Raw genomic sequence first — 27,491 nt, forward strand, 5'->3', positions numbered from 1 at the left:
ACAACTGCAGCTTACTTTGCGTGCAGCACACGATTTGCTACATTTAGTGGCACTTATGTATTATGCAGTAAATATTGAAAATAAGACTGAATTTTTGGATCTGCATCAGCATAATCACATTATTACTACAAGAGTTGCTAAGCTACAGCATTCTGAATACCACCAATTCATTTTTAGTACTTAGATCGCTAGTTTTAATACATTTCAACACCCTGCCGTCTGTCCTGCTAATGGTGTAATTATTGGAGCAAAGCATTTCATGAATTCTGCTTCTGCACTTGGATCAGGTCTCAGTCTGACCAATCATTTTCATCAAATTCTGAATCATCATCAGAATCACTGTACTCCACAGCAATGCGCCTTGAAAGAATAGTTGCCACATCATTTCCAACAGGTTCTCGCTTTGCTTCTTGTTCACGTTGCTCTTGTACCTTTTTCAGCTGAATTCCTATAGACAGGTAGACAAGTCTATTCACAAACAGTTCTTTACACCTAAAATATAATTTACAGTTGTTGCTGCATTTTATACTTTAACTAAAGTTGAGAGGCATTTCCAACAGGCGAAGGAAAAAAGACAGATTGGAAGTCATGAAAACTTTCTTGATCAAGAAAGACAGACACACACACAAAGTGGACTGACATCAGTCTTTCCAAGAGCACATGCCTGTAACTTTCTGGCTGGTCTACACTAACCCCCCCAATTCGAACTAAGGTACGCAACTTCAGCTACGTGAATAACGTAGCTGAAGTCGACGTACCTTAGTTCGAACTTACCGTGGTCCAGACGCGGGAGGCAGGCTCCCCCGTCGACTCCGCGTACTCCTTGCGCCGAGCAGGATTACCGGAGTCGACGGCGAGCACTTCTGGGTTCGATTTATCGCGTCCAGACAAGACGCGATAAATTGAACCCAGAAGTTCGATTGCCTGCCGCTGAACCAGCGCGTAAGTATAGACAAGCCCTCTCAAAATAGCCTGCTATGGTTTAAATTAAAGTTCTAAATGACTATAGGACACTTTCAGTAGGAGTGATGTCAAAATTCTGTCTGGAAGCATTTTAAAGGGTTATGCTTTTTAAAGCAAGCATAACTGAATGAAGGCTGCAGCACCTGATTACAAAATATTTTCAACTGTTAAAAAAAGCCAAATCAAATGCACTGGAGTCAATGTTTGGATTTCACAGCTGTTGCAAGGGACCCCATGGAACCTGCACACTTTTTAAAAGGATACTTCATATACTGAAGATGAGTAAAAGTTTTCATTTGACTTCATTCAAACAAGCACCTGAATTCATCTTAAATCAGTTGTAAGCCTTGGACCGTATGACTTGGTGTACAGACCCCACCCCAAGCGTTGCAAGGAGGTTAACACCCTGAGGGCTTGTATTCACTACCAGGGTAAGTCGACCTAAGTTACGCTACTCCAGCTACATGAATAACATAGCTGGAGTCGACAGAGCTTAGGTCTTCACTGCACTGAGTTGACAGGAGATGCTCTCTGGTTGACTTCCCTTACTCTTCTCGGAGAGCTGGAGTACTGGGGTCAACCGGAGAGTGCTCTGCCATCGATTTAACGGGTCTTCACTAGACCCGCTAAATCGATCCCTGCTGAATCGATTGCAGCGGCATCGATCTCCCCGTAGTGGAGACCAACCCTCTGTCAAGGCATACCAAAAACGCATGTCCAAAGAGCAGGGACTGTCAAGATACCTAGGCTGGGCCAATTGTAGTGAAGTATTTCTCTCAGCAAATTATGAAGATGAAATTGTGGGTTGTGGTTAACAGCAGCCATGAACACAAATCATAGGAGACACTGTAGTCTCACTGTGTAAAAGGAATAGCTCTTAAACTCTGTGTTCACTTACCCATTCGAATAGCAGCAAGAAGATCACTTCGAGCATCACTGATCGGCGGCTGTGTGGATTCATGTCGTTTTGCCTCAGGAACTGTAAAAGCATGCATCGGGGAGGACGTGAGAGATGAACCTGCAGCAGGAGGACCTGGTGGGGGAGGAGGTGGGCCAGGGGGAGGGGAAGCTGTAACAACAAGCCCAGAAGGAGGAGGAGGAGAAGGAGCAGCAGCAGCAGCATAGATAGATCCAGTCACTAGTCCAGAATGGGAAGGTGGCACAGGAAGTTGAAGAGGACTAACAAAAGCAGTTTGTGCTGAAGGAATCATAGGGGGAAGAGGATTGGGGGGAGGTCCAGTAGGATTATAATAATCCACCATCTGAGTTGGGAGCATCCTACATAAAAAAGAACAAAAATAACTTTAAAGAACTGAAATATTTGTCAGTAAGAAGAGTGCTTTTCTGAAATGACTGAAATATTTAAACACTTAGCACTTACACAGTGGTCACCCTTTAAAATGTGCTCATTTTGCCTCAGGTACCATTAACTCACTCTGCAGCTTTCCCCAGCCAATTCCTTAGATTTTCATATAGGAATATTGCAAATACTGAGGGGTAGTGTTATATTGTTATCCAAGGCAGTTAAAATATTTAAGGGCAAGCAGTATATAGGGCTTTTCATATTCAAAGTGCTTTTACAAACACGGTCTGAATCTACCTTAATTCTCAATACGTCTGTGAGATAGACAGATAGATGTATTTGTTTCTAAAGAATCATTTTAACCTCTCACATATGTAATGTGGGAAATTTCAATATATGCATCTACTTCTATTGTTTTCTTGCAGTTTTCAATATTTTTTGGCGCACTACCCTGCGGCTATTGTTCCTCATGTACAAGAAAATCTTGCCACTATCCCTTTGTTCGGCAATGCATTGAAAGCTTTTCACATTTTACAGACATATCAATTGTCATGTTACACCCCATATTCTTTATGGAAATATGCTTATGATATGGATATGGCATAACAAATATATTTTATGCAAGATGGGTCTTGTAAGGTATCTTCAGAAAGGTTATAATTTACTGAATGTGAGTATCCAATTTGTATGCATGTATCATTTCTGTATCTAAAGTTAGGAATATTGACTATGTAACAATTACAACTGTGTGTATTTGGAAGACACCCACCAGACAACAGGCCATCAGGCTTGATGGGCCATTAGGAAGAAACAATAAGACTGTGAAGATACTAATCTTTCTCCTTCCTGAGAGGCATCCTGGGACATAGCTGTGACACTACTAGGTCAGGTGGTCCTGTCACCTGGTACTAAACACCATCTTGGACTTCTAGTAATTTTCCACTAAAAGGAGGGGGAGGTCAAGACTGGGAAACAAAAGATTCCCACCTTATGTAAACCTTATTTAAGGCTGGGGATTAAGGCAAACAGGACTCTTCTCCATTGCCTTCCTCCCCAAGAAGGAAGAATGCTGAAAGTACCTGAAGAGACAAAGGAACTGAGCGGTGGGAAAGGCAAGGGCTGAGTCCAGCCTAAGACAGGAGTCTAGTCTGTAAAGAGAAATAACTGGAATTCTAAGCTACAGAAACTCTGCAACTTGCCTAAAACAGCATTTAGGGTGAGAAATTATTTCTTGAAGCCAGTCTCTAAGATTTTAAACTTAGTATATGTGTTTTGTTTTATTTGCTTGGTAATCTGCTTTGTTCTGTTGACTATCTCTTATAATCACTTAAAATCTGCCTTTTATAGTTAATAAACTTGTTTTTGTTTATTATTAAACCTAGTTTGTGCAATTTATAACTGGGGGGGGGGGCAAGAAGTTGTGCATATCTTCCTTCACATTGAGGGAGGGGGCGAATTTATGAGTTTACGTTGTATAGATTTCTCTACACAAGACAATATTATTTTGGCTTTTATTATTATTACTTTCCAGAGGGGAGCTGAACTTGAGTGCTGGGCAATTTCCTAGCTGAGTCTTCTCATAGACAGCTGTTTGCAGACTATGTGATTCTATAGCCGGTGCATCCCTTCCTGTGTGTGTGTGCTGCCAGAGGCCGGAGAGCCTAATTCAGCATAACGGGGACAGGGAGCCCAGGCTAGTGAAGCAGGCAGGCTCAGTGAAATCCCAGTATGTCAGGTGGCATCCCAGAAGGGGAGTCCAACCCGTCACATCAATGTTATTAAATACATTGTTCTGTATTTCCGTTTTTGACATTTCCCCACCTCCATTTAGTTCACACTGTTAAATATACTTTGCAAATTAGCAAATTTCCTACCTACCTAACTGAAGTGTTAACAGGATTAGTTAAGTTTGTACAGAGTTCTGAACATGTAAAACAAGTCCTAAGTATTGTATTATGATGATGAAAAATCCACATCCTATTGGTCTTTCCAAGAGCCCACACCAGTAAATCAGAAGTTTTACCCATAGTCTGCTGGTACCAAAGGTACAGAGCTGTGTGGGCCATCTGAGGCCTGGGGTGGAGGTGGAGGTGGTTGTTGAGGTCTGTTTAAGGTAGCATGCCGCACTGTGGTAGCAGATGGTCTATATTCATGTTCAAGTCCCTGGTTTACACCCATATACTGTGGTCCATCTCCTGTTCCATATGAAGACATTACTGGCTGCTGGTGGAGGGAATGATTCGGAGTAGCAGGATAAGAATAATCGGTAACATCGGATGCATGGGACCTAAAATTAAAGTAAATGGGATAGGGTGGAACAGAACACACGAGTGCAGCAGAACACTGTCTCCACTGCTAAGCAGTAAGGCTAATGACTGCATTGGGAATGACTTGTGATGGGTTTCCCTATTTTCATTATCAAGCATTTGTCAGACCATGGAAACTACAACAGCAGCAATATAATTATTAAGGCAACAGCCAGCCCCTGTTCAGATTCATGTAACTTCAAAATGAATTAATCTGACAAACTAGAGTACACAGAGACTAAATCTTAATCTGCAGGGCTTGCATCTTTTCAATATTTTGGCATATTAACTCTGTGACAGAATACTGTAGAATAAATCAAATTAAATTAAAAAAGCAAAACCAATAACAGCTTTTTTTTCAGTCCTCTCCTAGTTGCAAGGAAACACTGATTTTTTTTTTTGACAACACACAATTAATAACTGTGGGCAACCAGCTAAGTATTAACAATGAAAGCAGAAAGAGAAAGCAAGAATGGAAGCAGTCAGTTATACAGAAAAACATATTTTACCAAAGCAGAGAGAACTAATTTCAAAAGCTTAATCTTTAAAGGCTTTCTTGCTTTCTTTGCATAAGTAGTTTGGTTGGAAAGGCTGAGAGATATTGAAAAATGCAAATATTATTAGTTGAGCAGAGAGTTCATAAAGATGCAAAGTCTATGATGCTTTGTCAAATAAGCCCAAGAGAGGGAGCAAAAGGATCTCTTCATCCCATAACTGCACAGAGCTGTACTGCATTAGTAACAGTCGTGCGGCCTGTCACTTGGTTAAAACAGATAGTCAGTAAAATGATGCACGTCATCTCTAAGACTGGAAACAAGGCAAGCAACAAAAAGCCAGGGGTTTAGTAAAACAAAATGACACACCCTTTGGGCATTTTGTCCTTTTTCATACTTCCTGCCTGCTCCAGTTTCTTTGCGTCACTCATGAACTCAATGCCCATTTTCCTTCTTTCCCACTCTTCTTTTCTTGTTCTTACTTTTCTCACATTTATTTGCTGGTTTCTATTTGGATTCAGCTTGTGTCTCTCTCTCTGAAGCACAACAGGTGTAACATAAATGCATTGTAATAAGTAGACACAGTCTGGAAACTTGGATTTCAAACTTTATGGATTTGACTGGGACAGCATAAAAACAAAGGCTTTTAAATCACCTAAGCTCTGTATTAAAATATAACAAGATACTATGAATACAACCACATCTTTGTATGAGTTAGTTTATATATAGGCACTCTATTTATAGGCATTTCTATTTGCACTCATCACCATAAGACAACTTTTGTGAGAACTGGACTGTCTTCTACATTTACTTTTATAGCTTCATTCCCACAATGTTCGCAAGGTAGATCAAGGATAAAAGGGTGCATTATACAAATTACTAAAGCTCTTCCTCACCCTACCACAGTCCCAAAACTAACCCACAGTTGAAGTGGAGATTTCTGCAATGCAGCATTGTTGAAGCCATGTTCAGTTCCAGGATATTAGAGACAAGGTGGGTGAGATAAAATCTTTTATTGGATCAATTTCTGTTGGTGAGAGAGACAAGCTTTCAAGCTACACAGAGCTCTTCTTCAGGTCTGGGGAAGGTACTAAGAGTGTCACAGCTAAATACAAGATCAAACAGACAGAATGTGCGCTAACTACTTATGCTAAACTAACTTGTATTTACCTGTGACACACTTGGTACCTTTCCCAGGCCTGAAGAAGAACTCTGTGTAGCTTGAAAGCTTGTCTCTCTCACCAACAGAAGTTGGTCCAATAAAAGATATTACCTCACCCACCTTGTCTCTCTAGACTTCGCAATAGAGGCAGGTATTTCATTCATGCAAAATTCATAATTCACATTGCTATAAGCATTTCAAAATCTGTAATAAGAAAGGGATAGTACAATGTCATAACCAACTTGATACCACAAATAATCCTCCTTCCTCCACCCACACCAAAATACCCCAGATCCTAGTGGAGGGTCTTTACAGTTCCTCCTTGGGGAAAGCTACATATTGCAACTATTTCCCAGAGCTTGCTTTCTTCACATTATAAAAATCTGAACACAAAGTGTGATGAACACATGTTTTGACATAACAGGGAAATAAAGGGAAAAAAGGGTAAATTAAATGTGACTCTTTAATCTCAAGGTCCCTGGAAGCCACGTGATAGGTGTGTTGAAGGAAAAAAACATAGAGATGCAATAAATCTATATCTTGCAGTTGAGTAATGGGCACTGAGCTCATCCCATCAGTTCAATCAGGCCTGGATTAACCAATGTGCTCTTGGTAAACTTGCACAGGGTCCCCATCTCAGGCCCCCCTCCTCCCTCCAAAAACACTATGGGGTGTGAAAAGCTACATACACACACACACACACACACACACACACACACACACACAAAAACACCAGTGCTGGGAAGAAGGTGGGGTGGGGTGAGGGCCCTGTCTGCATGCTGTGGCAAGAGCCAACGGGCCAAAGCTGGGAGGCAGATCAGCCCCATGGCACAGGAGCTGCAGCAGGGTGAATGCAGGACAAGCTCACTCTAGAATACCCTCCCTGTCCCGGGGCCTCCCACCCAGGAAGGTGGGAGCCCCCCCATTGCCATAGTGCACAAGGCACCAAAATTCTTTTATCTGGCACTAAATTCAAGCAAGATTCAGATCAACATTTTGAAAATACTAACTTAAAAGAACTTTGCATAAAAAGAAAAATTAGAGTGATTAGCAGGACACATTTTTGGCAGTAGAAATTATGGTAAACTAAAATAAACTGGTAAAAAAAATAGACAAGGGAAAAAGTCTGAACACAAACTCTTGAAACTTAACATTGATGGAAAGAGAAGAAACAAAATAAAACTCTGGCTGGTTTCCAAAGAGTCGTCATCTGGCAGAAGACTACAACACACACAAAAATTCAACGTTGAAGAAACAAAGTTCTGAGCAGATTCCCCTTCATTAATCACAACTATCCAGTGAACTGAAAACATCAATCCCACTCCTGCTCAGTGGCTGTTGCCCAATGGCCACAGCAAGTAAACAACCTAAACACTTACTGGAATTGTGAAATAGTTTGGCTTTCCACTAGATTCCAATTATTTCCTATGTTTCTTCTGCCTATCAATTAAATACGACACATAGAACAAACGTTTAGGGGGAAATTCTCTACCTAGACCCACTTGATGAACAGCCTCAGATGTCTGGCTCTCCCTTTGCATACAGATCTCCTACTGAGCTCAAAGGGAGTTTCATACACATGGTGGGAGCAGAATACTGAAGATGAGCTCTGTTGCGTGCACCTGAGAGAAGATTTTTGTTCAAAGTGACTTGTTTTAAGCTATAACGATGCAGCTGGTTTTGTAGCTTGCTTTTGTAAAAAAGCAGAATGACAATAAAGAACTGTTCCCCAATTATAGCATCCCACTAAAGGCAAAATTATATACATCACCAGGTATTTAAAATATTTCTCACTTAAATAGAAAAACACTTGAAGAGCTCACAGATGACTAGATCCTGAAATGATTAACAGTCATCTTGCACAGAAAAACAACATTACTGTCAGTAGCAATAAAATGTATCAAGGTCAAAATGAAGGAAGAGACACTGGAACTAACAATTATATACAGATCTAAATCTTTCTTCAATTATACCTGTTCAAAATGCAAAAATAAAATATGAAGCAAACACCATCACACGAGTTAAATACAATGACTGACGTTCAGTCAACAAAAACATATGGAGTGGATGTACAGAAATTTCAAGTAATTAGTACATATTTCTTAAATTTCACAGTACTTTACAAGCATTTTTGAGAACAAGTTTAAAATGTTTATGGTGTCTTTTGTATACTAACTGCTACATTCTCAATCTAAGGCTATTCAGAATCTCTGAACATGTAACTGTGATATAGCAAAGGGCTTGTTGTAAACAGACCTAGTATCTGGGGACAGTGATCCCTCTGAAGATGCTCCATGGTACACATTTTGAGACAACCTGTTGTCAGGTCTAAGCTCTTTGTCATATGCCATCATATTCCACTCCTGGCGCCTGTTCCTGGCTTTTCTAACCTTTTTCACCTCACGGGTTGTGCCATCTATACGCTTTTGCTCCTTATGTTCAAAGGAGAGAAAGCAAGCATGCAAAAGAGAGAGAAAAGGAAAGGAAAAGAGCAGGTTAAAATGCAGTTAGCGTGCACAGAAATAAGACTAGAATTACAGATAAAGCCAAGTCTACATAAAATTCCTCTGCAGTAACAATGACAATGAAAGAGTTAAATATCTCCTTATACTCTGGACCTGACAGAAGGTAATGTTATTTATTACTGTACTATTACTGTTTCTTTGACATACTTTTGTAGAAAATTTTAATTTAAGTAATGATCTTCACCTATTTCCCCACCCCCAGTAAACACAGAATAATTGTCATTGTTAAAAAGATACATTTTTTAAAATCTTTCCTCACAATACATGGTAATGATGTATTCAGACAATTCTGAAATGCATCCGATAACACTTCTTAGATCTACAAATAATATAAATGTGTGTGTAAAACATAATCAGAATGAATTGCATATAAACACCAATGGTTTTGCATGCCTATAAAGCACCTAGAGTTTTGAAAGAAATATGGAAAAGTGGTAATTCTTTCCAGCTGCTATTACATGCCACGATTTGAGATTTCCTTTTGTAACTTGTTTGTCCTTTCATGTCTGAATAACAAATAAGAAAAAGAACAAAATTCCTCCCGCTCTCTCCTCACTCTCATTTCACATGATCTTATAGGAAATGAGTCATATTAATCATATTTGCAACACGTCAGTATTCAGTTCAGTAATTTATTTTATCACAAAGCTATGAGTCTGTTTCATATAAACCTCTACTTCGATATAACGCTGTCCTCGGCAGCCAAAAAATCTTACCGCGTTATAGGTGAAACCGCGTTATATTGAACTTGCTTTGATCCACCGGAGTGCGCAGCTCTGCCCCCCCCGGAGCACTGCTTTACCGCGTTATATCCGAATTCGTGTTATATCGGGTTGCGTTATATTGAGGTAGCGGTGTACTTGAGATTTTGGTGTAAAACTCCAAGTACTTTCAGTGAATTCTTTCTTTCTTCCTCTCTTTCCAGTGCTATTTTAGTGCTTTCACAAACATCCACAACCCCAATGGTAGCTATCCTGCCCAACCAACATGATGAATACATTTTTAAAAAAACTTAGAAATTAAAAAAACCAAACAGATTTATTAGAGGGTCAAGTTTAGGTTGTCTAGTTGTTCCAGATTATTTAAGATTTGTACCTTTATTGAATGAGCACTGGACTCTAGACTTGGATAACATTTACCTCTAACTTTCTTGATTTACTGGTTCACTTTAAATCTAGAGACTTCTCCAAAACATTTAATTTCAGTCAAAAGGATTGGGAAGGCTTGTTACAAAACAGAACTATATCTGCATATAGGGCAGTTTTATTTTTATCCTACATCAATAGTGACATTTCTTTTTATTAGCACGCAAATATCCAGCAAATAATTCCACTGCAGCTCTGATGATGGGTATGCGGGGTGATGAATGCAGAATTCTAGAGGATATTACTACTTTCAAAGAGAGTGGTGTCTCTCTCTCTCTCTTTAAATAAAATGTATAGAGCCCTGCGTAGATACATTTGTATACACATCCGATCCGCAAAAATGGGCCGTGGATAAAAAGCAGATTTCCGTGGATTTGCAGGGCTCTAAAAATGTAGAAGAAGCCATGTAAACAAGTAGGTGCTATAGATTAAAGATAGGGAAGGAGTGTATAGTCTGACTTTCAGAAAATAAGTGCTTCAACAAACATGGCAAACGTATTGTTAGAGACCGGAAATAATTAACTTCAGCATAACACTTGCATTAAAAAGGTTAGCAAAAATTATGCACAAAAAGCAGCTGCAATGAAGTGATAGGGGTTATATAAGGAAATAGCTTCAGCATGTATCTGCAGTACTTTGAAGAAATTTAAAAAGTTCACCAATAGTTAATATATTAACTTGAGTTTACCAATTGACAGCATAATATCACATCAGAGATCACTGACTGACTTCTTAAATACAACTGTAGAAAAATCACTTAAACACCTTATAGTCTTAAAATTATTAGTTAAAATGAGGTACATCATTCTTCAGGGGGAATACAGAGGAAAAAACAGAAAGTGGGGGGGAAAAGATCGCATAATTTTTTCCTCAAAAACCTGTGAATGACCACTAATTAATGCTCATCAAAATTCATTTGATTCACATTTTTGATTGTAGGTTTAAAAATGGTAAAGCAAAAATTTTGACAAATTCAAGTACACTAAACTCTAGTTCATTACCCTACTTTGTGTGCAAAGCATAACAGTGCACAATAGGAGACCTTATAGTAGTTTTTAAACGCATGGAGGATTTTAAAAAAATGACACTTTTGTTCGGAGAGAACACTGTCATTTGAAAGAACCATCATATTAAATGTTCATGCATGCCTCCATGAGTTTCCTAATCCTGTAAAAATAGGGTCAACAATGAATAATAGGTATCAAGAACTTCCTATGGCCAATACCTCAACCACTTAAGGCAACTGCCCCACAGATACTCTGAAAACCTGAATCTGTGCGTGATGATCACTTTTTATCTCTCACTGATTGCAATGGAAGTTGAGGCAAAGAACCTCACAGGATTAGACCCTAAATTAGCATTCTATTTGAATGTCTGGTTTTTAGCAGACTACACAGTACTACACATAGTTCTCATTTAGAAGACTTGTAGAGATTTTACTCTGATAAGATACAAGTCATTTGTGGAATTCTCTCGTACTGAATTCTATGTGGCATTTCAGCTAAAAAAATGTAAATTGTTGTCATTGCCACTTGACTAAATACACTCAAATACATCTAAAAAGAATCAGAGTAGCAGCCGTGTTAGTCTGTATCCGCAAAAATAACAGGAGTACTTGTGGCACCTTAGAGACTAACAAATTTATTAGAGCATAAGCTTAAAGCTTAAAGCTTATGCTCTAATAAATTTGTTAGTCTCTAAGGTGCCACAAGTACTCCTGTTATCTAAAAAGTTGCCATTCTGTGAAGTAGTTAAGTATGCCTACGCTGTCTTTAAAACTGCAAGTGCTATGTTAATAAGATTTGTAACAGAGATCTCAATATTCCCAAACTTTGTTTTTATTCAACGTACAGTATTTAAGATAAACAAAAAATATTCAATCTGAATTACAATTTTTTTTTCTTAGTCTACATAGGGTCTATTTTTGATCAACAAGTTAGTTTAAGAAGACAGCATCATTCTTAAAGTGCATGGGTATTCAATAGGGATGGATAATTTGTCTTAAATACATATGGCGTGTAAAGCACTAAGACCTGAAAGGAAATCATATATAAAAAGGGATATAAGTAACTAATTTAAGAAATATTCTCTAGTGGAATTCAAGACACAAAATACAATTCTTCAGCTAACAAAACAAAATCTTGTTATCTTCTTTCCAACAACATTCTAAGGGTCTAGGACAGTTTCTCTCAAACTTTTGTATTGGTGACCCCTTTCACACAGCAAACCTATGAGTGCCACTTATACATTAAAAACACTTTTTTTTTTTTGTATTTAACAAAGTGGGGTTTAGGGGTGGAGGCTGACAGCTCGTGACCCCCCCCCCACGTAATAACCTTGTGACCCCCTGAAGGGTCACGACCCCCAGTTTGAGATCCCCTGGTCTAGGATGATTTAAAATGCATGTCTTCACACTGGCATCAGGAGAGCTGTTCGATATGTTTCTGTCAATCATCTGAGGTAATGCCTTATTCCTCATAGCAGCTTTATATTTTTCCTTTTTCAATTTCGTTTACTCAATTCAAGTGCCTCATAAGGTAAAATTGTGAAGGTATATAGATTGTATTTTTGGAAGTTTACTATATTACCCTTACCAGGAATACATTACATCATAACTTCGGTATTGTGGCTCTCCTAAGAAAACAGTTAAAATCTGCACCCGCAGGCACAAAATAAAACATAATGAATGAATTAAATTATCTAAAAATGTGCCCCAGAAATGTGTTTATGAGAATTATCACATTTATAGAAGACTCTCTGTAGAATGGGTTAAAATTTTCCAAATGAAAATTATTTTTCATAGAATGATGGCCTTTATAAAAATTAGACGCATTTGTGAACAAATTGTTTTTTCTAAATTATTTTTTGAAAAAACTGGAAAATGAAAAATTTACTTGATTTTTCCAGTTGATAGATTTTCCTGTCCTTCCCATTTTTCAAAAGTATAATGTAAAAAAAAAAAAAAAAAAAAAAAAAAAAAGAAGGGACAAAAGGATTGGAAAAGAAAAAAATCAAAATCAAAAGATGCAGTAAATAATTTTCTATAAAAATGTTAATGAAAAATATGAAAGAAATTAAATTATTCCTTTTCTAACCTGAAGAATGAAAATTATTTCTAAGTTTGTCACAAAAGTATTTTCCATTTTTCAATAAGCTCTAATTCTCTAATTTGCAAGCATTTTCTATCAGTAAATCCCCCCCTCCCCCCAACACACTCATCAAAATATCTTCAATAATGATATTTGTACATCTATTTAATGTCCTTTTCTATCTCAGATGAATTGGGCCTTCTACAAATTCTTGTTTCAGAGTGGTAGCCGTGTTAGTCTGTATCAGCAAAAGCAACGAGGAGTCCTTGTGGCACCTTAGAGACTAACAAATTTATTTGGGTATAAGCTTTTGTGGGCAAGAACCCACTTCATCAGATGCATGGAGTGGAAAATACAGGAGCAGGTATAAATACATGAAAAGATGGGAGTTGCCTTACCAAGTGTGAGGTCAGTCTAACTCAGGCTCTATGAGCAGCAATGGGAACAGCAGTTCCACTTTACGTTATGTTCACAGACCTGGTGAATGTTCTATGTGATTTATGATGCTGAGAATCCAGTGGGGTCAGAAGGACTTTCTGAATTTGGAGGAGTGAAGTTTCACTATGGTGACTCTTCACTTTGATTTAGAGGCAGGTGACATATGTGCATTCTAAGTTTTAACATGTGACTCTCCAAATCAGCAGTCTGATAGTCCTTACTTGGAGCTCTTTTCTTCTGGAATCCTTTAGACCAATTAGGCCCCTTCCCTGGTATCCAGGAGGGCATCATGTTGGATAAGACAGGCAACTGTTGCTTAATCTACCTTTTCTTCTCACTCTCCTTTCTTGGGACTGCATGAAGAATCTTATGGCCCTTCCAGAGCTTCCTCAAACCAATCAGGAGCAAAGCGGCAACATGAATAAGCATCCACTAAACTCTTCATCCCATGCAAGCTAAAAACAAACACTTAAAAAAATATATATGTGTACATCTTCATGATAGATGATGCACATGCCTCTGACCTGTGCTAGTCAAATACCTGAACACATTAGTAAAAATTTGGAAGATTCTTCTCTATGAAGAACTTTAATTTTTTTTGGCTTTGAGGGGGAGCAGGAGTATCATTCCTAATACACATCCACTCTAGTTGCTGATCCATGAAATATCTGTGCTACCTTACTCACCAAGTCTTCCAATAAAAGCAGAAAAGTGAAGTCACAATTAAAGAATATAAAGAAATAGGGTAATTATCTGAAATTTGTGTTTTCCTGTGGGTGTGGGGTAGCTGGATAAAGAACCCCTAATAATGAATATAAAGATAAAGAAACATTATAAAACATTACAATTTAAACTTCATTCCTATCAAGGCATATACTGTTCCCAATGAAGCAAAGATGGTTGATTTCCTGTATACTAAAAAGCAGATAATAGTAAGGATTTAAAGAAAACTATAGCTCTGTTTCATTCCATTTCCAAGCCTCTTAAATTAAAAAGAATAAACTGTAATCAAAATTCTAATGCGAAACCTACTATTTCAGTCATATCTAAGTAGCAAAAGACTTTAGATATATACATAAGCTAAGCACAACCTAGCCTGGACAAGTGCACATGCATAAATTCTGTATATATATTCTACACATTTATTATACCGCTATTTACCTTTTGTCTCCTCTTCTCTTTTCGTTTGTCTTCTGTATCTTGTAACATTTTTTCTTTCCAAAGATCAAAAAAATAGGAGGGATCAGTGTAGAACTTCAAACCATCTTTCTTATCATCTCTGTAAACACAATGGAAGAAAAGCTTAGCAAATGTCAACAATACGTTATTTAAAACTCAAGAGGCTCAGTTTTGAGGTTTGTTGGTTTAAGCTTAGTCCCCGTCTATCGTTTAACTGTAGTAAGCTAAATAAAGTACAGTGCACGTAATTTTAGTTCAACATCTATAAAAGATCTCCAGAGCAATGTCATCTGTGTAAATGAACTACACTACCACTCTGAAACGAAAATATATCTAACAGAATTAAAAGAAGTCTTTGAATCATTATTTGAGGACTTGAGTAACTCAGACAGATGTTATGGATCTATTACAGGAGTGGATGGATGAAGTTCTGTGGCCTGCCTTTCTGGCCTTAAGGTCTATGAGTACAGTAAAGCAAAATCTCTCAGTTACACTTCTATACAGTACACTGTCACCAACGTATAATTATGCAGCACAAACAGATACGCAAAATACTTCATCATTCAGCTATTTATGAGCACTGGATTAATAAAATTTTAATTTAATTTTTAAATATTCAGCAATTAAAATTATCTACAATTATACCTTCAAGGTAATGATACTAAAAATATGCTGCAATCACTCTGATATATGTTATTTATATAGAGCTTTTTCAGAGAAGTTACTGAAGCACAAGCGTGTACTTTTTGCAGAAATATTGTACAATCAGAAATCACAAGGCATCCTGTTATAAGCACTAGTTATATTTAACAATCACTCATATTTAAGCAATCTAATACCCAAGACATTTTAAGGAAAGAAATGATAACGTATTACCCAGAATACCCAGAAAAAGACTTAAAAATGAGATTCTTTAAACAGACTATTATAAATCTAATGGAAACCAGAGAATGAAGTCCTGTTTACTACTGCTTACAGTACCTGTCTATTTGCCAGGAAAAAGTCAGGTAATGCAAACAAACAGCAACAGCACCCAAAACTCAAGATAAACAGAATAAAATGGCAATTACTATATTCTTCCTTTTCTTTACAGTATTTATATACTCAATGACAACCTCAATTTCGTGGTACCAATCAGGTTCAGATTTACATTATTCTGAAATGGGATGATTTCAACCAGAGTGCAGGAATGGAGTACAATTATTCATCATAACCGTATGGTAGCTTACAATTATTTTACAGTATGAAAATCCAGTTGTCCATTCAGTACAATCCACAAAACTCACCATATTGTATGTCCATGGAAAAATTACCCATCTCCACTTCTTAGGTTCACTTTCAGATATTAATTTTTTGAGAGAAGAAACTATCTGCACTCGACAGGTATGCATAAAGTGTCCCTTTTCCACTGCACCAAGGCAGGGCTGCTGCTCTCTATCTAGGTATTTATGCCACCACATTCATTGGTTGAAAGTCATCTGGTATGGCAATAACTTACAACACTCCTTTGCACATGGATAAATTAAAATAGAGATTAAGTGACTTATCTAAAGCTATAGAGGAAATTAGTCTAAGAATGAGGTTTAGAAATTGGGTGCGTCTGGCTCACAGTTCTGTGCTCAGACTGTGTATCTTTAATATAATAATTTCTATCGCTGCTTCCATGTACAAAGCACTGCAAAACCAAATTATATTACATTATATCCAATGAGCCATTTTTCACATTCATAGAAAGCCAATTTATGAAACTAATAATATGGTTTACTTTTCAAATACTAAAAATATTAACACCTAGAAATTAATAAATTGTTACCGTTCAGTCTGACGAGGCCTTGCATTATTTATATTTATTCCGTTTGTTAATATTGTATCATCTTGCAATGTGCAAAGGGTGACTCAAACTATTACCTCGTAAAACCTGAGGATACACCTGAAACCCTGTGTTCAGAAATGCATCTGTACTGTATAGTTACCTACCCATTCTCCTCTATACTGCTCAGAATGTATCTAGCATTAAATGAGATGAATAGCACCGTACAAGAATTTAGGCACTGACTGTATCCATACCTATACGGTGTAAGAATATTCAATGGAGGTGGTTTGTCACTCTGATTGTAGATGTCAGCCACTGGATTAGGAATGCTGTTCTTTGAAACAACTTGCTGGTCCTGTATGGTCGAACTTTTGAATGCTTTTTTCATGTTGATATCCTGTAATGATACTATTAGAGAGGAAAAGAAGATATTTAATTGTGGATATTTTCTAATATTACTACAGACCAAAAATCAGATCTAATTTTTGCAACATTAAAGAGTTCTTTATTTGAAAATATTTCAACGAACTTTTCAGTACTCATATGTAGTAGCAAAACTGAAGTAATATTTATATATTTAATTTGTATAGTAAATCATGTCAATGTATCACGTGAGAACATAGGAATTACCATATTGAATCGGACCAAAGATCAATGTACAGTAACTGCTCACTTAACGTTGTAGTTATGGTCCTGAAAAATGCAACTTTAAGTGAAACGATGTTAAACGAATCCAATTTTCCCATAAAATTTAATGTAAATGCGGAGGGTGAGGTTCCAAGGAAATTTTTTTGGGGCAGACAAAAGGCATTATATACTGTACAGTACTGTACTGTGCTGTGGTTGGGAAGTGCCCCGGCTTACCTCACACAGGCACAGCCCGCTGCAGGCAAGGACGCTAGGAAGCACCTTCGCAGCAGCAGCAACAACAGCTTCCCCGGGAAGAACAGGCGCCGATTTTGCCGGGGGGATGCGCAGGCCCGCCTCTTTCTGTCCCCGCTCCACTCCAGACCCACCTCTTCCCACCCCCACTCCACCTCCTCTCCGGAGCATGCCACATCCCCACTCTCTCCCCCCCCCCCGAAAGTCCTAAGCACCGCCAAACAGCTGTTTGGCGGTGCTTAGGACTTTCTGGGAGGGAGGGGGAGGAGCGGAGACACGGCGCTTCCCCGCTCTTCTCCCTCCCTCCCAGAAAGTCCTAAACCCTTTGCCATGATAAGAATTGACCACCTAATCCAAATCTTTGCTCCGTCTCCCACCTCATTTTTGAGCAATATTTAGCCTCTCACTCCATGACTACCTAGCTTTTTTGGTAACTTCTAAGGAGATGGAGGATTTAGGAATAAAACCTTGAAACTTCAAGTCCCTCTTCACCTGGCCAGCACATGTGGGTACGCAAACATTTGTTTTTGACACTCAATTCTTTTTTAAACCTATTTGAATGTGAAATGATATGATCAGAATTACAGGCAGCTTTTTCAATCAAAATATTATCCTCAGCAATTAGCTATCCCATTCACTATGGTGTTTCCAACAACGACATTAGGATGAAATCTTCCTAAAAAACATTTTTCTACTGATATTAAACCAATTGGGAGTATTATGGTGCTTTCAAAACTGTGTCTGATTAATAACTGATTTTACTGAAGTGAATTTTAGGAATTAAAATAGTTTGTGTGTGGCTCATTAATTTGAAAGATCATTAGCAGCGTCGGGGTAACTACAGAAAGTACTTCTGAGTGGAGTCTCCTGTGACCCTCAGATCTAGTCAATCATGAACATCAAAACAAAAGCTGCTCTGAGTGTCTCTTTACAGCTTCACAGGCTGACCAGAAACTATCCATAATGGAATAAATGGGCTGATGTTTTTAAAAAAAATTTAAAACTAGTTAAGTGAATTTAGTGCTCCTGAAATGTACCAGATAGAAAGACCTGAAGATTGAGGTCCTCCAATTTATCAAAGAACAGGTTCAATATGGACATGAGTAGTGCTAGTTTCCTCACATTTTACCATAGCAATGATTGGTGCCTCAAACCTAAGATGCAGGAGGCACCTGAAGATAGCTCAGTTTCTCAGACTTAGTTCTTGACCTCTCTCCTGAGATGGCCAAAAAGTGTTAAGGCCAATTCTGGGATTTTGCAAAGCAGGTGTCTGTTAACTAGCAACTGGACTGAGATAAGCAACTCTTTACATACAGCAGGCAAAACAGCCATCCCATATAAGAACTTTGAGTCACTAGCAATCTAGATGTGAAAAGTTTCATATTTTTCCAATCTCCTGAGCCATCTAAAAGTTTGCAAAATTATTTGCTAATTTTAGGGAACCGTAATTTACAGGGAGATATTGATAAGACTTCCATAGTACGTTGCCATACTCTTCCAGTAAAGGGAGCATGTTCAGCAGCTGCTTCAAACTCTCATGTGCTTTGTGGCCTGAATGAGGAGTTGGCAATTTGTCCTGCCAGCTTGATGGGCTCCAGTTGACTCCACTCAGTGACGGCATTAGAGGCGAGCAATCAGGGCGATTGCCTTGAGCGCCATATTAACACATCTGTGAAGAGAGGGGCCAAATTCTTCTGTTTTGTTTTGCTGGGGGGTTAGGAGGCAAAATACCTAGGGCTGGCCCTGACTAGGCTGCCTCAGACATGGTCTGCCTCAGTAATACCCTCACTGAAGACTCGCAAAAGACTGATTTATATTTCACACTAGATTCTTCTGGCAAATCCAGTTGCAAGATATGAGGAACAGTACAATTCCTGAAAGCAAGCATGTGATTACAGTTGCATATTCACAGTGTGTGAGTTCCTTTAATTCAACTTGAAGGTATCCTTTGTACCTGAATGCCATTTCTGGTGTACAAGTGAAACATAAATCCTAATATAGCCCTAATTTTTTTAATCACTGAAGTCAGCAGCTTCTTTAAAGAGATCCATTTTTATACTTACACAGTTGGCATTACAATTCTAGTAAAAACCAGCATCAAATTATACAGAGCCTTTGAATTGTTTCATTTTAAAAAAACCAAGCTTTTCAATGTTAGGAAATTGAACTTGCAAGCAAGTTTGCACATTTCAGCTTTTTTTGTTAAGGTAGGACATAGGAATATGTTTTTAAAATTATTTAATGCAATTTCCTCAAGTTTCTAATGCATAATGTGGTCATTCATTTGTAATTATATACATAAACAAGTGATGCTGTAATTTTGGTGTTGATCCAAGGATGTGTAGTCTCTGGTGATTCGAACTTTGTATCATATTAGCTAGCTGATATTACATAAATCTCCATTTTCTTTAGGGAAAGAAGATTATAACAGCATTGATTAGAGCCAGTCATACTAGAGACACATTGATAATGAACGTCAACGCTAAGCTGCAACACCCCCTTTTAAAATGAGAGGGCCAAATGCCCTAAACCTTTTAATGGTTTTACGATTTGGAAAAATTTCACTGATGACTAAATTAAATAACTTCTGATTTATTAAGATGACCTAGATCATGAGTGTAAGAGCTATGTCTCCTGTCCTGAAAGGCAAGGATTGTATCACAAAGTCCTCAAGAGGTTCAAAATATTTTTCTCCAATTAACCTAATCTGATTTTTTCCAGCAAGCCCTCCTAGTAAACATGATGAACTATCAGTTCAGCATTATTCCAAAGGAAAAGCAGTGATTGTTGTGTAATTAATTACTGTGACCTTGTCAACATCACTTCTGGTTCAGTGCTTTTATGCAATTACCTACCCTCTTCCACTGTTGAATCCAGCTGGGTAACTTTGACAGCAAGGCGATCAATTCTGTCTTGAAGAGAATTTGCTCTGATGTAGAAGTTGTTGGCCTCATTAAACAACTCACCAAATATGTCTTCAGCATGCTTGCCTGTAGAGAAAAATAGAGAATGCCATCTGTTAAAGACTTATAAAACACAGGAAACACTGCTTCAACAGCATGATATTACAGTTAAACACTCATAATAGAATTACAATATACAGACGTACTATGCACTTTAGCAATGCAGTATTACATCCAGAACAGTTAAATACAATGCAAATGGTCAGACAGATCAAAATAAACTTAAACCATCTCCTTAAGTAGCTGAGCTGCTAACAAAAACATGTAATCATTAAAATCCACTTCTGTGCCGAAAACTCCATGGTAGCCAATGTTATTGCTATCTTTTAAAAGGTTCCAGAGTCAATCCTGGGAATAGTAGTGAGCCACAGTAAGTCAGGTGTAATTTAATATATTTATTAATCGTCTAAACAAGAGTGAGCAGCACAAAGTGGCAGAATTATGTTAAAGTTTTAAGTTGTGCCCTATAACCAGGCTTCACTGTACACATGGTTAATTAAGGACATTCCAAAAATGCCCTTCAGCACTGTGTATTGACTGCTGGGTTGTTCAATGAAATCCTTTTGGCTGTTTCGGAATCTATTGCTGGAGAGTGAAAAATGTCCACATTCTAGAACCCTGGAGGAGCCTCCCCTTTCCTGGATCCTTTATTTGGAAAAGATAGTCTATTAATTTAACAGTGACAAGTGATGCTCACAGAATAGTGATGAAGGAAAATTTACAATATTCTGATTTTATTTTCTCTCTTTTCTGAGTGGGGGAGTTTCCCAGTAGTAGAACCTCCACTAAATGTGGTGTCAAAATCTGTAGATAACATGATGAGCTAGATCCTGAGGTGCGCCCAAGCTCTGCTTAGTGCACCTATGGGGAGATAGACATGGCATTGTGCCACCTTTCTGCCCTCCACCTCCCGCACCCAAAAAAGTCTAGGGGACAGCTGACAAACAGTCATAAGGACCAGAAAAAAAAGGGAAACAAACTTTTAGCAATGCCTCTATTTAAATGTTCATCTTCAGGCTTCAGAATTAACTTTCCATTAAAATGAATGGTCTGTTTGCAGCTCAGAGTTATTGTTTCAGTGTACTTGTAGATTTAATAAGATAACACTGCATCTGTTCACATTCAGAAGATTATCTTTACAACCAGAAGAGATAGGAAAAAATATGTTAAAAGTCTGCATTTTGCAGAAGCTATCTATATGGGAGAAACTGCTCCACTACCCTTCCCCAGGCCCTTTACTGGCTTTCACCGATTTCCTCTGATGTGGCTAAATCAAAAGCTAAAGTTTACAAAGTGCTTTAAAAAAGGAAAAACAATATATAAGTGTCAGTTACCTTAAAGGAGGTAAAAGAGATTATTAAAGATCTGCTTGTGAATAATTTTCTCTTTTGAACATTGAAAAATATTTTTCAACGGTACTCACTGCTCTAAAAATGAATGGTGAATGGAACACTAACTTCCTGCTGACAACAACAACAATCTGGTAAAACAACAGTGTAACAGATAACTCAAATGAACATGGTCGCAAACCATTTCTTAGACACACTTAGCTTTTCTAGCTGCTCAGAACATTACTTTTTAAATTAGATTTTTTAATAATACATGTAGTTGATAAATTGGAAAGCTGAGAACTTGAAAGCTGTCTAAAGTTAGGAGGATCATAGCTTCCATATTAAAAACTGATTGTGCTATAAAAGCCAACCATTTAAAAACAGTATTACATAGCTTCTGGAAAAGCTAATTATTAATTTGCAAAAAAGAAAAAAAATAGTTACTTCACTTTCAAAAACAGCCGGAAATCTATGCATAAGACATTCCAAAAGTCAAACTGCAATCACCCACTACTATTTCTGGATCAGTGTTTTTACAAGCAGAGGTGATCTGTTAATCCTTAATTTTAAAAGCTCCTCTCCAGCCACCCCAAGTAGATAAATAAATTGAAACTCCTCTCCACTTCACGCAAAAAAAACCTTTCAATCTCGGTTTCCTTATAGTTACTGTAATATCTGACAGCACAAGGCAGTTCCTCCCTGCAGTTCCAAGTATCATCCTCGTACTACTCCATATTAGACTCTTCTTGATACAGTGGCTTGCAAAATATACTTAAGTCTTTTGAGAAGATCACTACTACTTTTCATCAAATAATATGCATCATGATATTTCTCTCCAATGTCTGCAGTAAATAACTTGTGGGACATTTGTCTACAAAATTTTCATACATCTGTAGTTGATCTCTGGTAGCAATCTCTGCAAAAATCAATTGCAATTAATTCCCTACAAAAATCTGTATTAACATATTGAAAAAGATGTCTCTGAAGTTACCTTCTGAAATAAATGAAAATGATTAATGCTGGTTACAGAAAAGAAACAAATCAATGATGCAGATGAGCCTGAGAAGCAAAAACCTATCAGTGTTAATTACAGAGACTATCTTCTTGTAAGCTTATTAATGAAAGTATCTGAGACTGAAAAAAATAGTATTTCTTTCTTGTGCTTGAGGCCGCTAATATGCTTCTAGTATGTAAGGCAGGGTGGGCAAACTACGGCCTGCGGGCCACATCCAGCCCGTCAGACCTTTTACTCCACCCCTCAAGCTCCCACCAGGGAGCAGGAGTGGGGGCTTCAGCCAGGGGATGGGGTCCGGGGCTTTCCCCATTCCGTGCGTGCCGTGGCTCCGGAAGCAGGGGCAGCCAGGGGGCTCCAATGCTGCCCCCACCCCAAGTGCCGGCTCTGCAGCTCCCATTGGCCAGCAACCACAGCCAATGGGAGCTGCGGGGGCAGTGCCTGCGGATGGGGCATGCTTCCGGGAACTGCTTGAGTTAAGCGCCGCCTGGAGCCTGCACCCCTGAGCGCCCCAACCCCCTACCCCAGCCCAGATCCCCCTCCAAACCCTTTGATCCCAGCCCGGAGCACCCTCCTGCAGCCCAAACCCCTCATTCCCAGCCCAACCCCAGAGCCCGCACCCCCAGGCACAGCCCTCACCTCCTTCCACACCCCAACCGCCAATTTCGTGAGCATTCATGGCCCGCCATACAATTTCCATACCGAGATGTGGCCCTCAGGCCAAAAAATATGCCCACCCCTGATGTAAGGTGACCTCAAAGTAAGAGGGTTTCAATGCATTAACTGAACAACTATTTATCTAACTGTGAAAGCCTATTACTAAAGATAGGTGGTAAGCAATGGGGGAAGGGCAGCAAAGGAATCTAAACATATGAGAGAACACAACATTTTAAAAAATGATAAAAAGGAAAAATGAATGTAGAAGAACTAGCAATTTAGTTTAGTACATTAATGAATTTATAAACTAAATTCAACTTACGAAGTATCCAATGCAAAGATTACCAAGGGCTTTTTATATTTACATTTCAGATATAATCAGCAGTGGACAGCAACTATTCTCCCTTCTCTGTGTATAAACATGGATAAAATCAGAGATCAAAAGAATCTGTTCCCCATAATGACTCTTGTCTGGCATATACAGTAGAAAAAAATATATAAACTCCTTATCAGCTGTGTTATAGAGACAGGTGGAAGAGAATTTTCATAATCAATCAATGAACCTCACTTAATTCTTGGTGGTCTCGTTCAACACTTCAACTAAATGGATCCCCCAAAGAAGCATTTGACCACTATACAAAAGGGCCAAGAACATGAATGTAGCTGAAAGTTTTCGTCTTGCATAGCCAAAACTATTGAGAGGCTGACAGGTTATGAGCTAAAAGAAGAGTCCTTAACTATTTGTGTAAGTAACAACAGTATCATTAAAGGAAAACAGTATGATCCAGTGAATAAGCAAAGAGTCATCTGCCCCAGACTTCGACTTTCCTACTGGCTTAAGTCCTGCTATCACACTGAACTCCACTAATCTGAGGTGATGAATTTCCATCTAAGAAATTAGATAATTATCAAACAGGTGAGAAGAAGGATGCAGAAGGGCGGAAGGATTCATTCCAAGATCTCGAGAGCTTCATCAACATTTCTTTTTTGAAGATGCAGCTTGTGAGTAAGACAGACATACTAGAAACAGGATGTTTAAGACCTATAGCCAACACTGAAGTTTTTTCAATATCATCAAGCCTTTGTTAACTGTTGATCTTCAAGATCCCCACATGTATCTTTAAAGCCTTCCCCAATATGACTTGGTCAACTGAATCGAATGCAGTCTTCAGATCGACATACACTACATACAGGGGCTTCTTGAGCTCGTGGTGTATCTCCAATAACAAGCGAAGGGCCCAAATGGTGTTTAATATGGACTTGTTAGTCGTAAAGCCTGACTGTTGGGGATGACGCTTCCGATGTAGCGAGGACTCCAAACGTACCAGCAGAATATATGCAAACACATTCCCTGGCATGGGCAACAAGGTGATCAGTTTGTAGCTCTTACATTCACCGTGTGGTCCCTTGCCCTTATAAAGTCAGTTCACAATACTGTCCCTCCAGGTAGTTGGCAAGGTTCCAGTTCTTCACACCAGGCAAAAGATGACCAGAAGTGATTCCGCTATAGGGTCAAAAGAACATTTTAGCAGCTATAAGGAGATGCCATCAGTGCCAGATGCACGTCTCTTTTTCAGTTTGCAAATGGCACGCTTCACTTCATCCAAAGTTAGTGCATCTGTACAAGCATCTGGGTCCGAAATCACAGTGACTGCCAAATGATTCAGCTCTGGGCAAGCAGTGGCTGGAGGGTGTTTCAGAGCACTGTGATAATGTTCCACCCAGCATGAGAGGATGTCATCATCTGATTTACATGGATGGCCTTGGCTATCATTCAGGATGCCGTTTGTAGCGACTACCTCTTGACCGCTGAGGTTGCAGATCACACGGAATGTCAGCTTTAAGTCTCTCCTGGCTAAGCAGAGTTCAACTTCATCTGCCATTTGGTTAGAATATGCCTCGCGATTGTGAAGTGCCAGGGCATTGAACTTTCGCTTCAGCTAATTATGACCGTGCCTATCGCTTTGCTGGTGGGCTGTGGCTTTCAATTTAATTGTCTGAAAGGCCTCCTCTGTTAGCCACGGTTGAAGAGCTGGACATCTATAGCTGATTGGTGGAGGATGGAGGTGAACAGAGACCAAGTGCCCTCAACCTCATCTGGCCGTCAGCTAGAGACAAGAATCTATTGCTGATGTCGATATAAAACCTGTTACCTAAACCTCGCATGCAGAGAAGTGCGCCAATGTCAACCTTCTTCAACTGGGAGTTGAAAAATCTGGATTCTGTGTACCCATCCACAAGTCATTTAATCACTCTGTGCCTCAGTTTCCCAATATTCAAATAGGGATGGATGTTACTTTATTTTGTAAAGCACTTCCATAATAGTGCTTTTTAAAGAGCCAAGTATTATCATGTGTTTTTAATATTTCATGAAGTTTTTTTTTTTAAATCTTGTTTTGTTTATTTCATCCCTGTCATATCTTTCATAGCCATTGTAATTTTCATGCAATTGTACTTTTTGTTTAAGATTATTTCTGTTACACTTTTCCAATTTTATTTTCTGTGTGATCTTATTTATTTGCTCCACTTTCTCCACACGTTTGCCCACGTTGTTGCAGTTGTGCCTAAATAATCCCCTTTCTTCAACTTGGCAAGCCCTCTCACAACCTTTCAGTCTGACAGGATTTTGTTTTTCCTCACCAAGTTCCACTAGTGTTACTACCAACCTATATTTCTCTGCCTCCTCATCTCCCTTGTGAGCACCTCTGCTTCTCAGCCAGGCAGAATTATCTAAACATTAGTTGACTGATTCCCCTGTCAAGCCATATTAGGGAACACTTGACTGGTGACTCCAATGTGGGAATCTGGGAAACACCCTGAAACCATGGAAAATACAGGAATTCCTATATATGTCATGACTGCTAACAGAGCTGCAAATTAGAACTACTGGCAAATATATATTTTCTTTTTGACTAAACATTGGTTTTATTTTAAATTTGTAATGAATACTAAATTAAGATGGCATTTGCTACTATTGAGGTGTCCGTCACAAGGATGAAAAAATGACACTACAATGTTTAAGTAGCTACAATTAGCACAACATTAACCTCAGTTAAGAAGTAATGTAAAAGCAAGCATGATGGCACAGGATAGGATATAAGAGTTCACAGGGCAGCAATCTGAGAAAGTGAAAAGAGACTTGCAATATATTAATACTACTACTATAAAAGTAGGGTTGGCAGAATTTGATTTTTTTTATAGTTTTGACTGATAAAAACTGCTTAAAAATAAACATTTTTATCTATTTAAATTTTCACAATTGTGGGAAATTATGGGAGGGTCCGACAATTATTTAATAAGAGTAGATTATAAGATTCAAAATGTTGAAGTTTTATAACTGTTACAAAACAAATTGTCAACACCACATGCAAAATATACAAATAAAATATTCTTAAATCAAACCCTAGTAAGTTCTCAAGCAGCATTTATATTTTTCCATCAGTGTCTGTGTGTGCCCTGAACAGGGCCGGCCTTTGGGGTCGGCGGCCAGGGCGGTTACCCGGGGCAGCTTCCCAGGGCAGCCCGCCAAAGAAGGCGCCGTGTGCTGGCCCAGCCCAGCGCTATACACCTCTACCTCGATATAACGCGACCCAATATAACACGAATTTGGACATAACGTGGTAAAGCAGTGCTCCGGGTGGGGCGGGGCTGCACACTCCAGTGGATCAAAGCAAGTTCGATATAACACGGTTTCACCTATAACGCGGTAAGATTTTTTGGCTCCCGAGGACAGCATTCTATCAAGGTAGAGGTGTACTTGCATGCTGCGGCCAAGGGGCTGCGGCGCTGGTTCCTCTCCACCCGGCCCAGCCCCAAACCCCCACTTCTCTCTGCTGGAGCCGGGTGGAGAGGAGCCCTCAGCCGCTGCGGCTCTGCTCTGGCCCCACCTCCTCCCCCAGGAGGGTGGTGCGAGCGGGCGGGGGAGAGGGGACGCTCAGTGACAGGCCAGGGTCAGGGTTTCTGGCTGCCCCAATTTCAGGCAAAAATTTAATTCAAGCCCTGGTAGTTCATATGAGAAATGTGAAGGATGAAATAGTGTGATGGTTCCCTTTTAGTGGGAGCAGCACATGGCTGATGTTTTGGCCAGCTTTGGCTTTTATTAGCTGTATTTACACACACACACACACACACACACACACACACACACACACACACACACACACACACACACACACACACACACACACACACCCTCTTCCTCACACTGTCCCTCCCCCCCAACACACACA

The 27,491-nt window shown here is 38.9% G+C and overlaps 1 protein-coding gene across 2 annotated transcripts in view; it reads right to left on the reverse strand.

Annotated features, from left to right (window-relative positions):
• Nucleotides 1-290: 290 nt before the first annotated feature.
• Nucleotides 291-27,491, reverse strand: part of WASF3 (WASP family member 3) — a 32,321-nt gene continuing 5,120 nt past the window's right edge. The window contains exons 2-8 of one of the 2 annotated variants that reach the window (XM_065421171.1): nucleotides 20,155-20,289; nucleotides 16,672-16,825; nucleotides 14,587-14,704; nucleotides 5,436-5,602; nucleotides 4,290-4,553; nucleotides 1,862-2,241; nucleotides 291-448 (exon numbers count right to left, since the gene is read on the reverse strand). In XM_065421171.1, coding sequence (XP_065277243.1) covers nucleotides 291-448; nucleotides 1,862-2,241; nucleotides 4,290-4,553; nucleotides 5,436-5,602; nucleotides 14,587-14,704; nucleotides 16,672-16,825; nucleotides 20,155-20,289 — 1,376 coding nt within the window. Of the gene's footprint in view, nucleotides 449-1,861; nucleotides 2,242-4,289; nucleotides 4,554-5,435; nucleotides 5,603-8,484; nucleotides 8,661-14,586; nucleotides 14,705-16,671; nucleotides 16,826-20,154; nucleotides 20,290-27,491 lie in introns of both variants that reach the window. The other variant, XM_065421163.1, reaches the window with a different exon arrangement.

The sequence above is a fragment of the Emys orbicularis genome, chromosome 1 (assembly GCF_028017835.1).
Source record: "Emys orbicularis isolate rEmyOrb1 chromosome 1, rEmyOrb1.hap1, whole genome shotgun sequence".
NCBI lineage: Eukaryota > Metazoa > Chordata > Testudines > Emydidae > Emys > Emys orbicularis.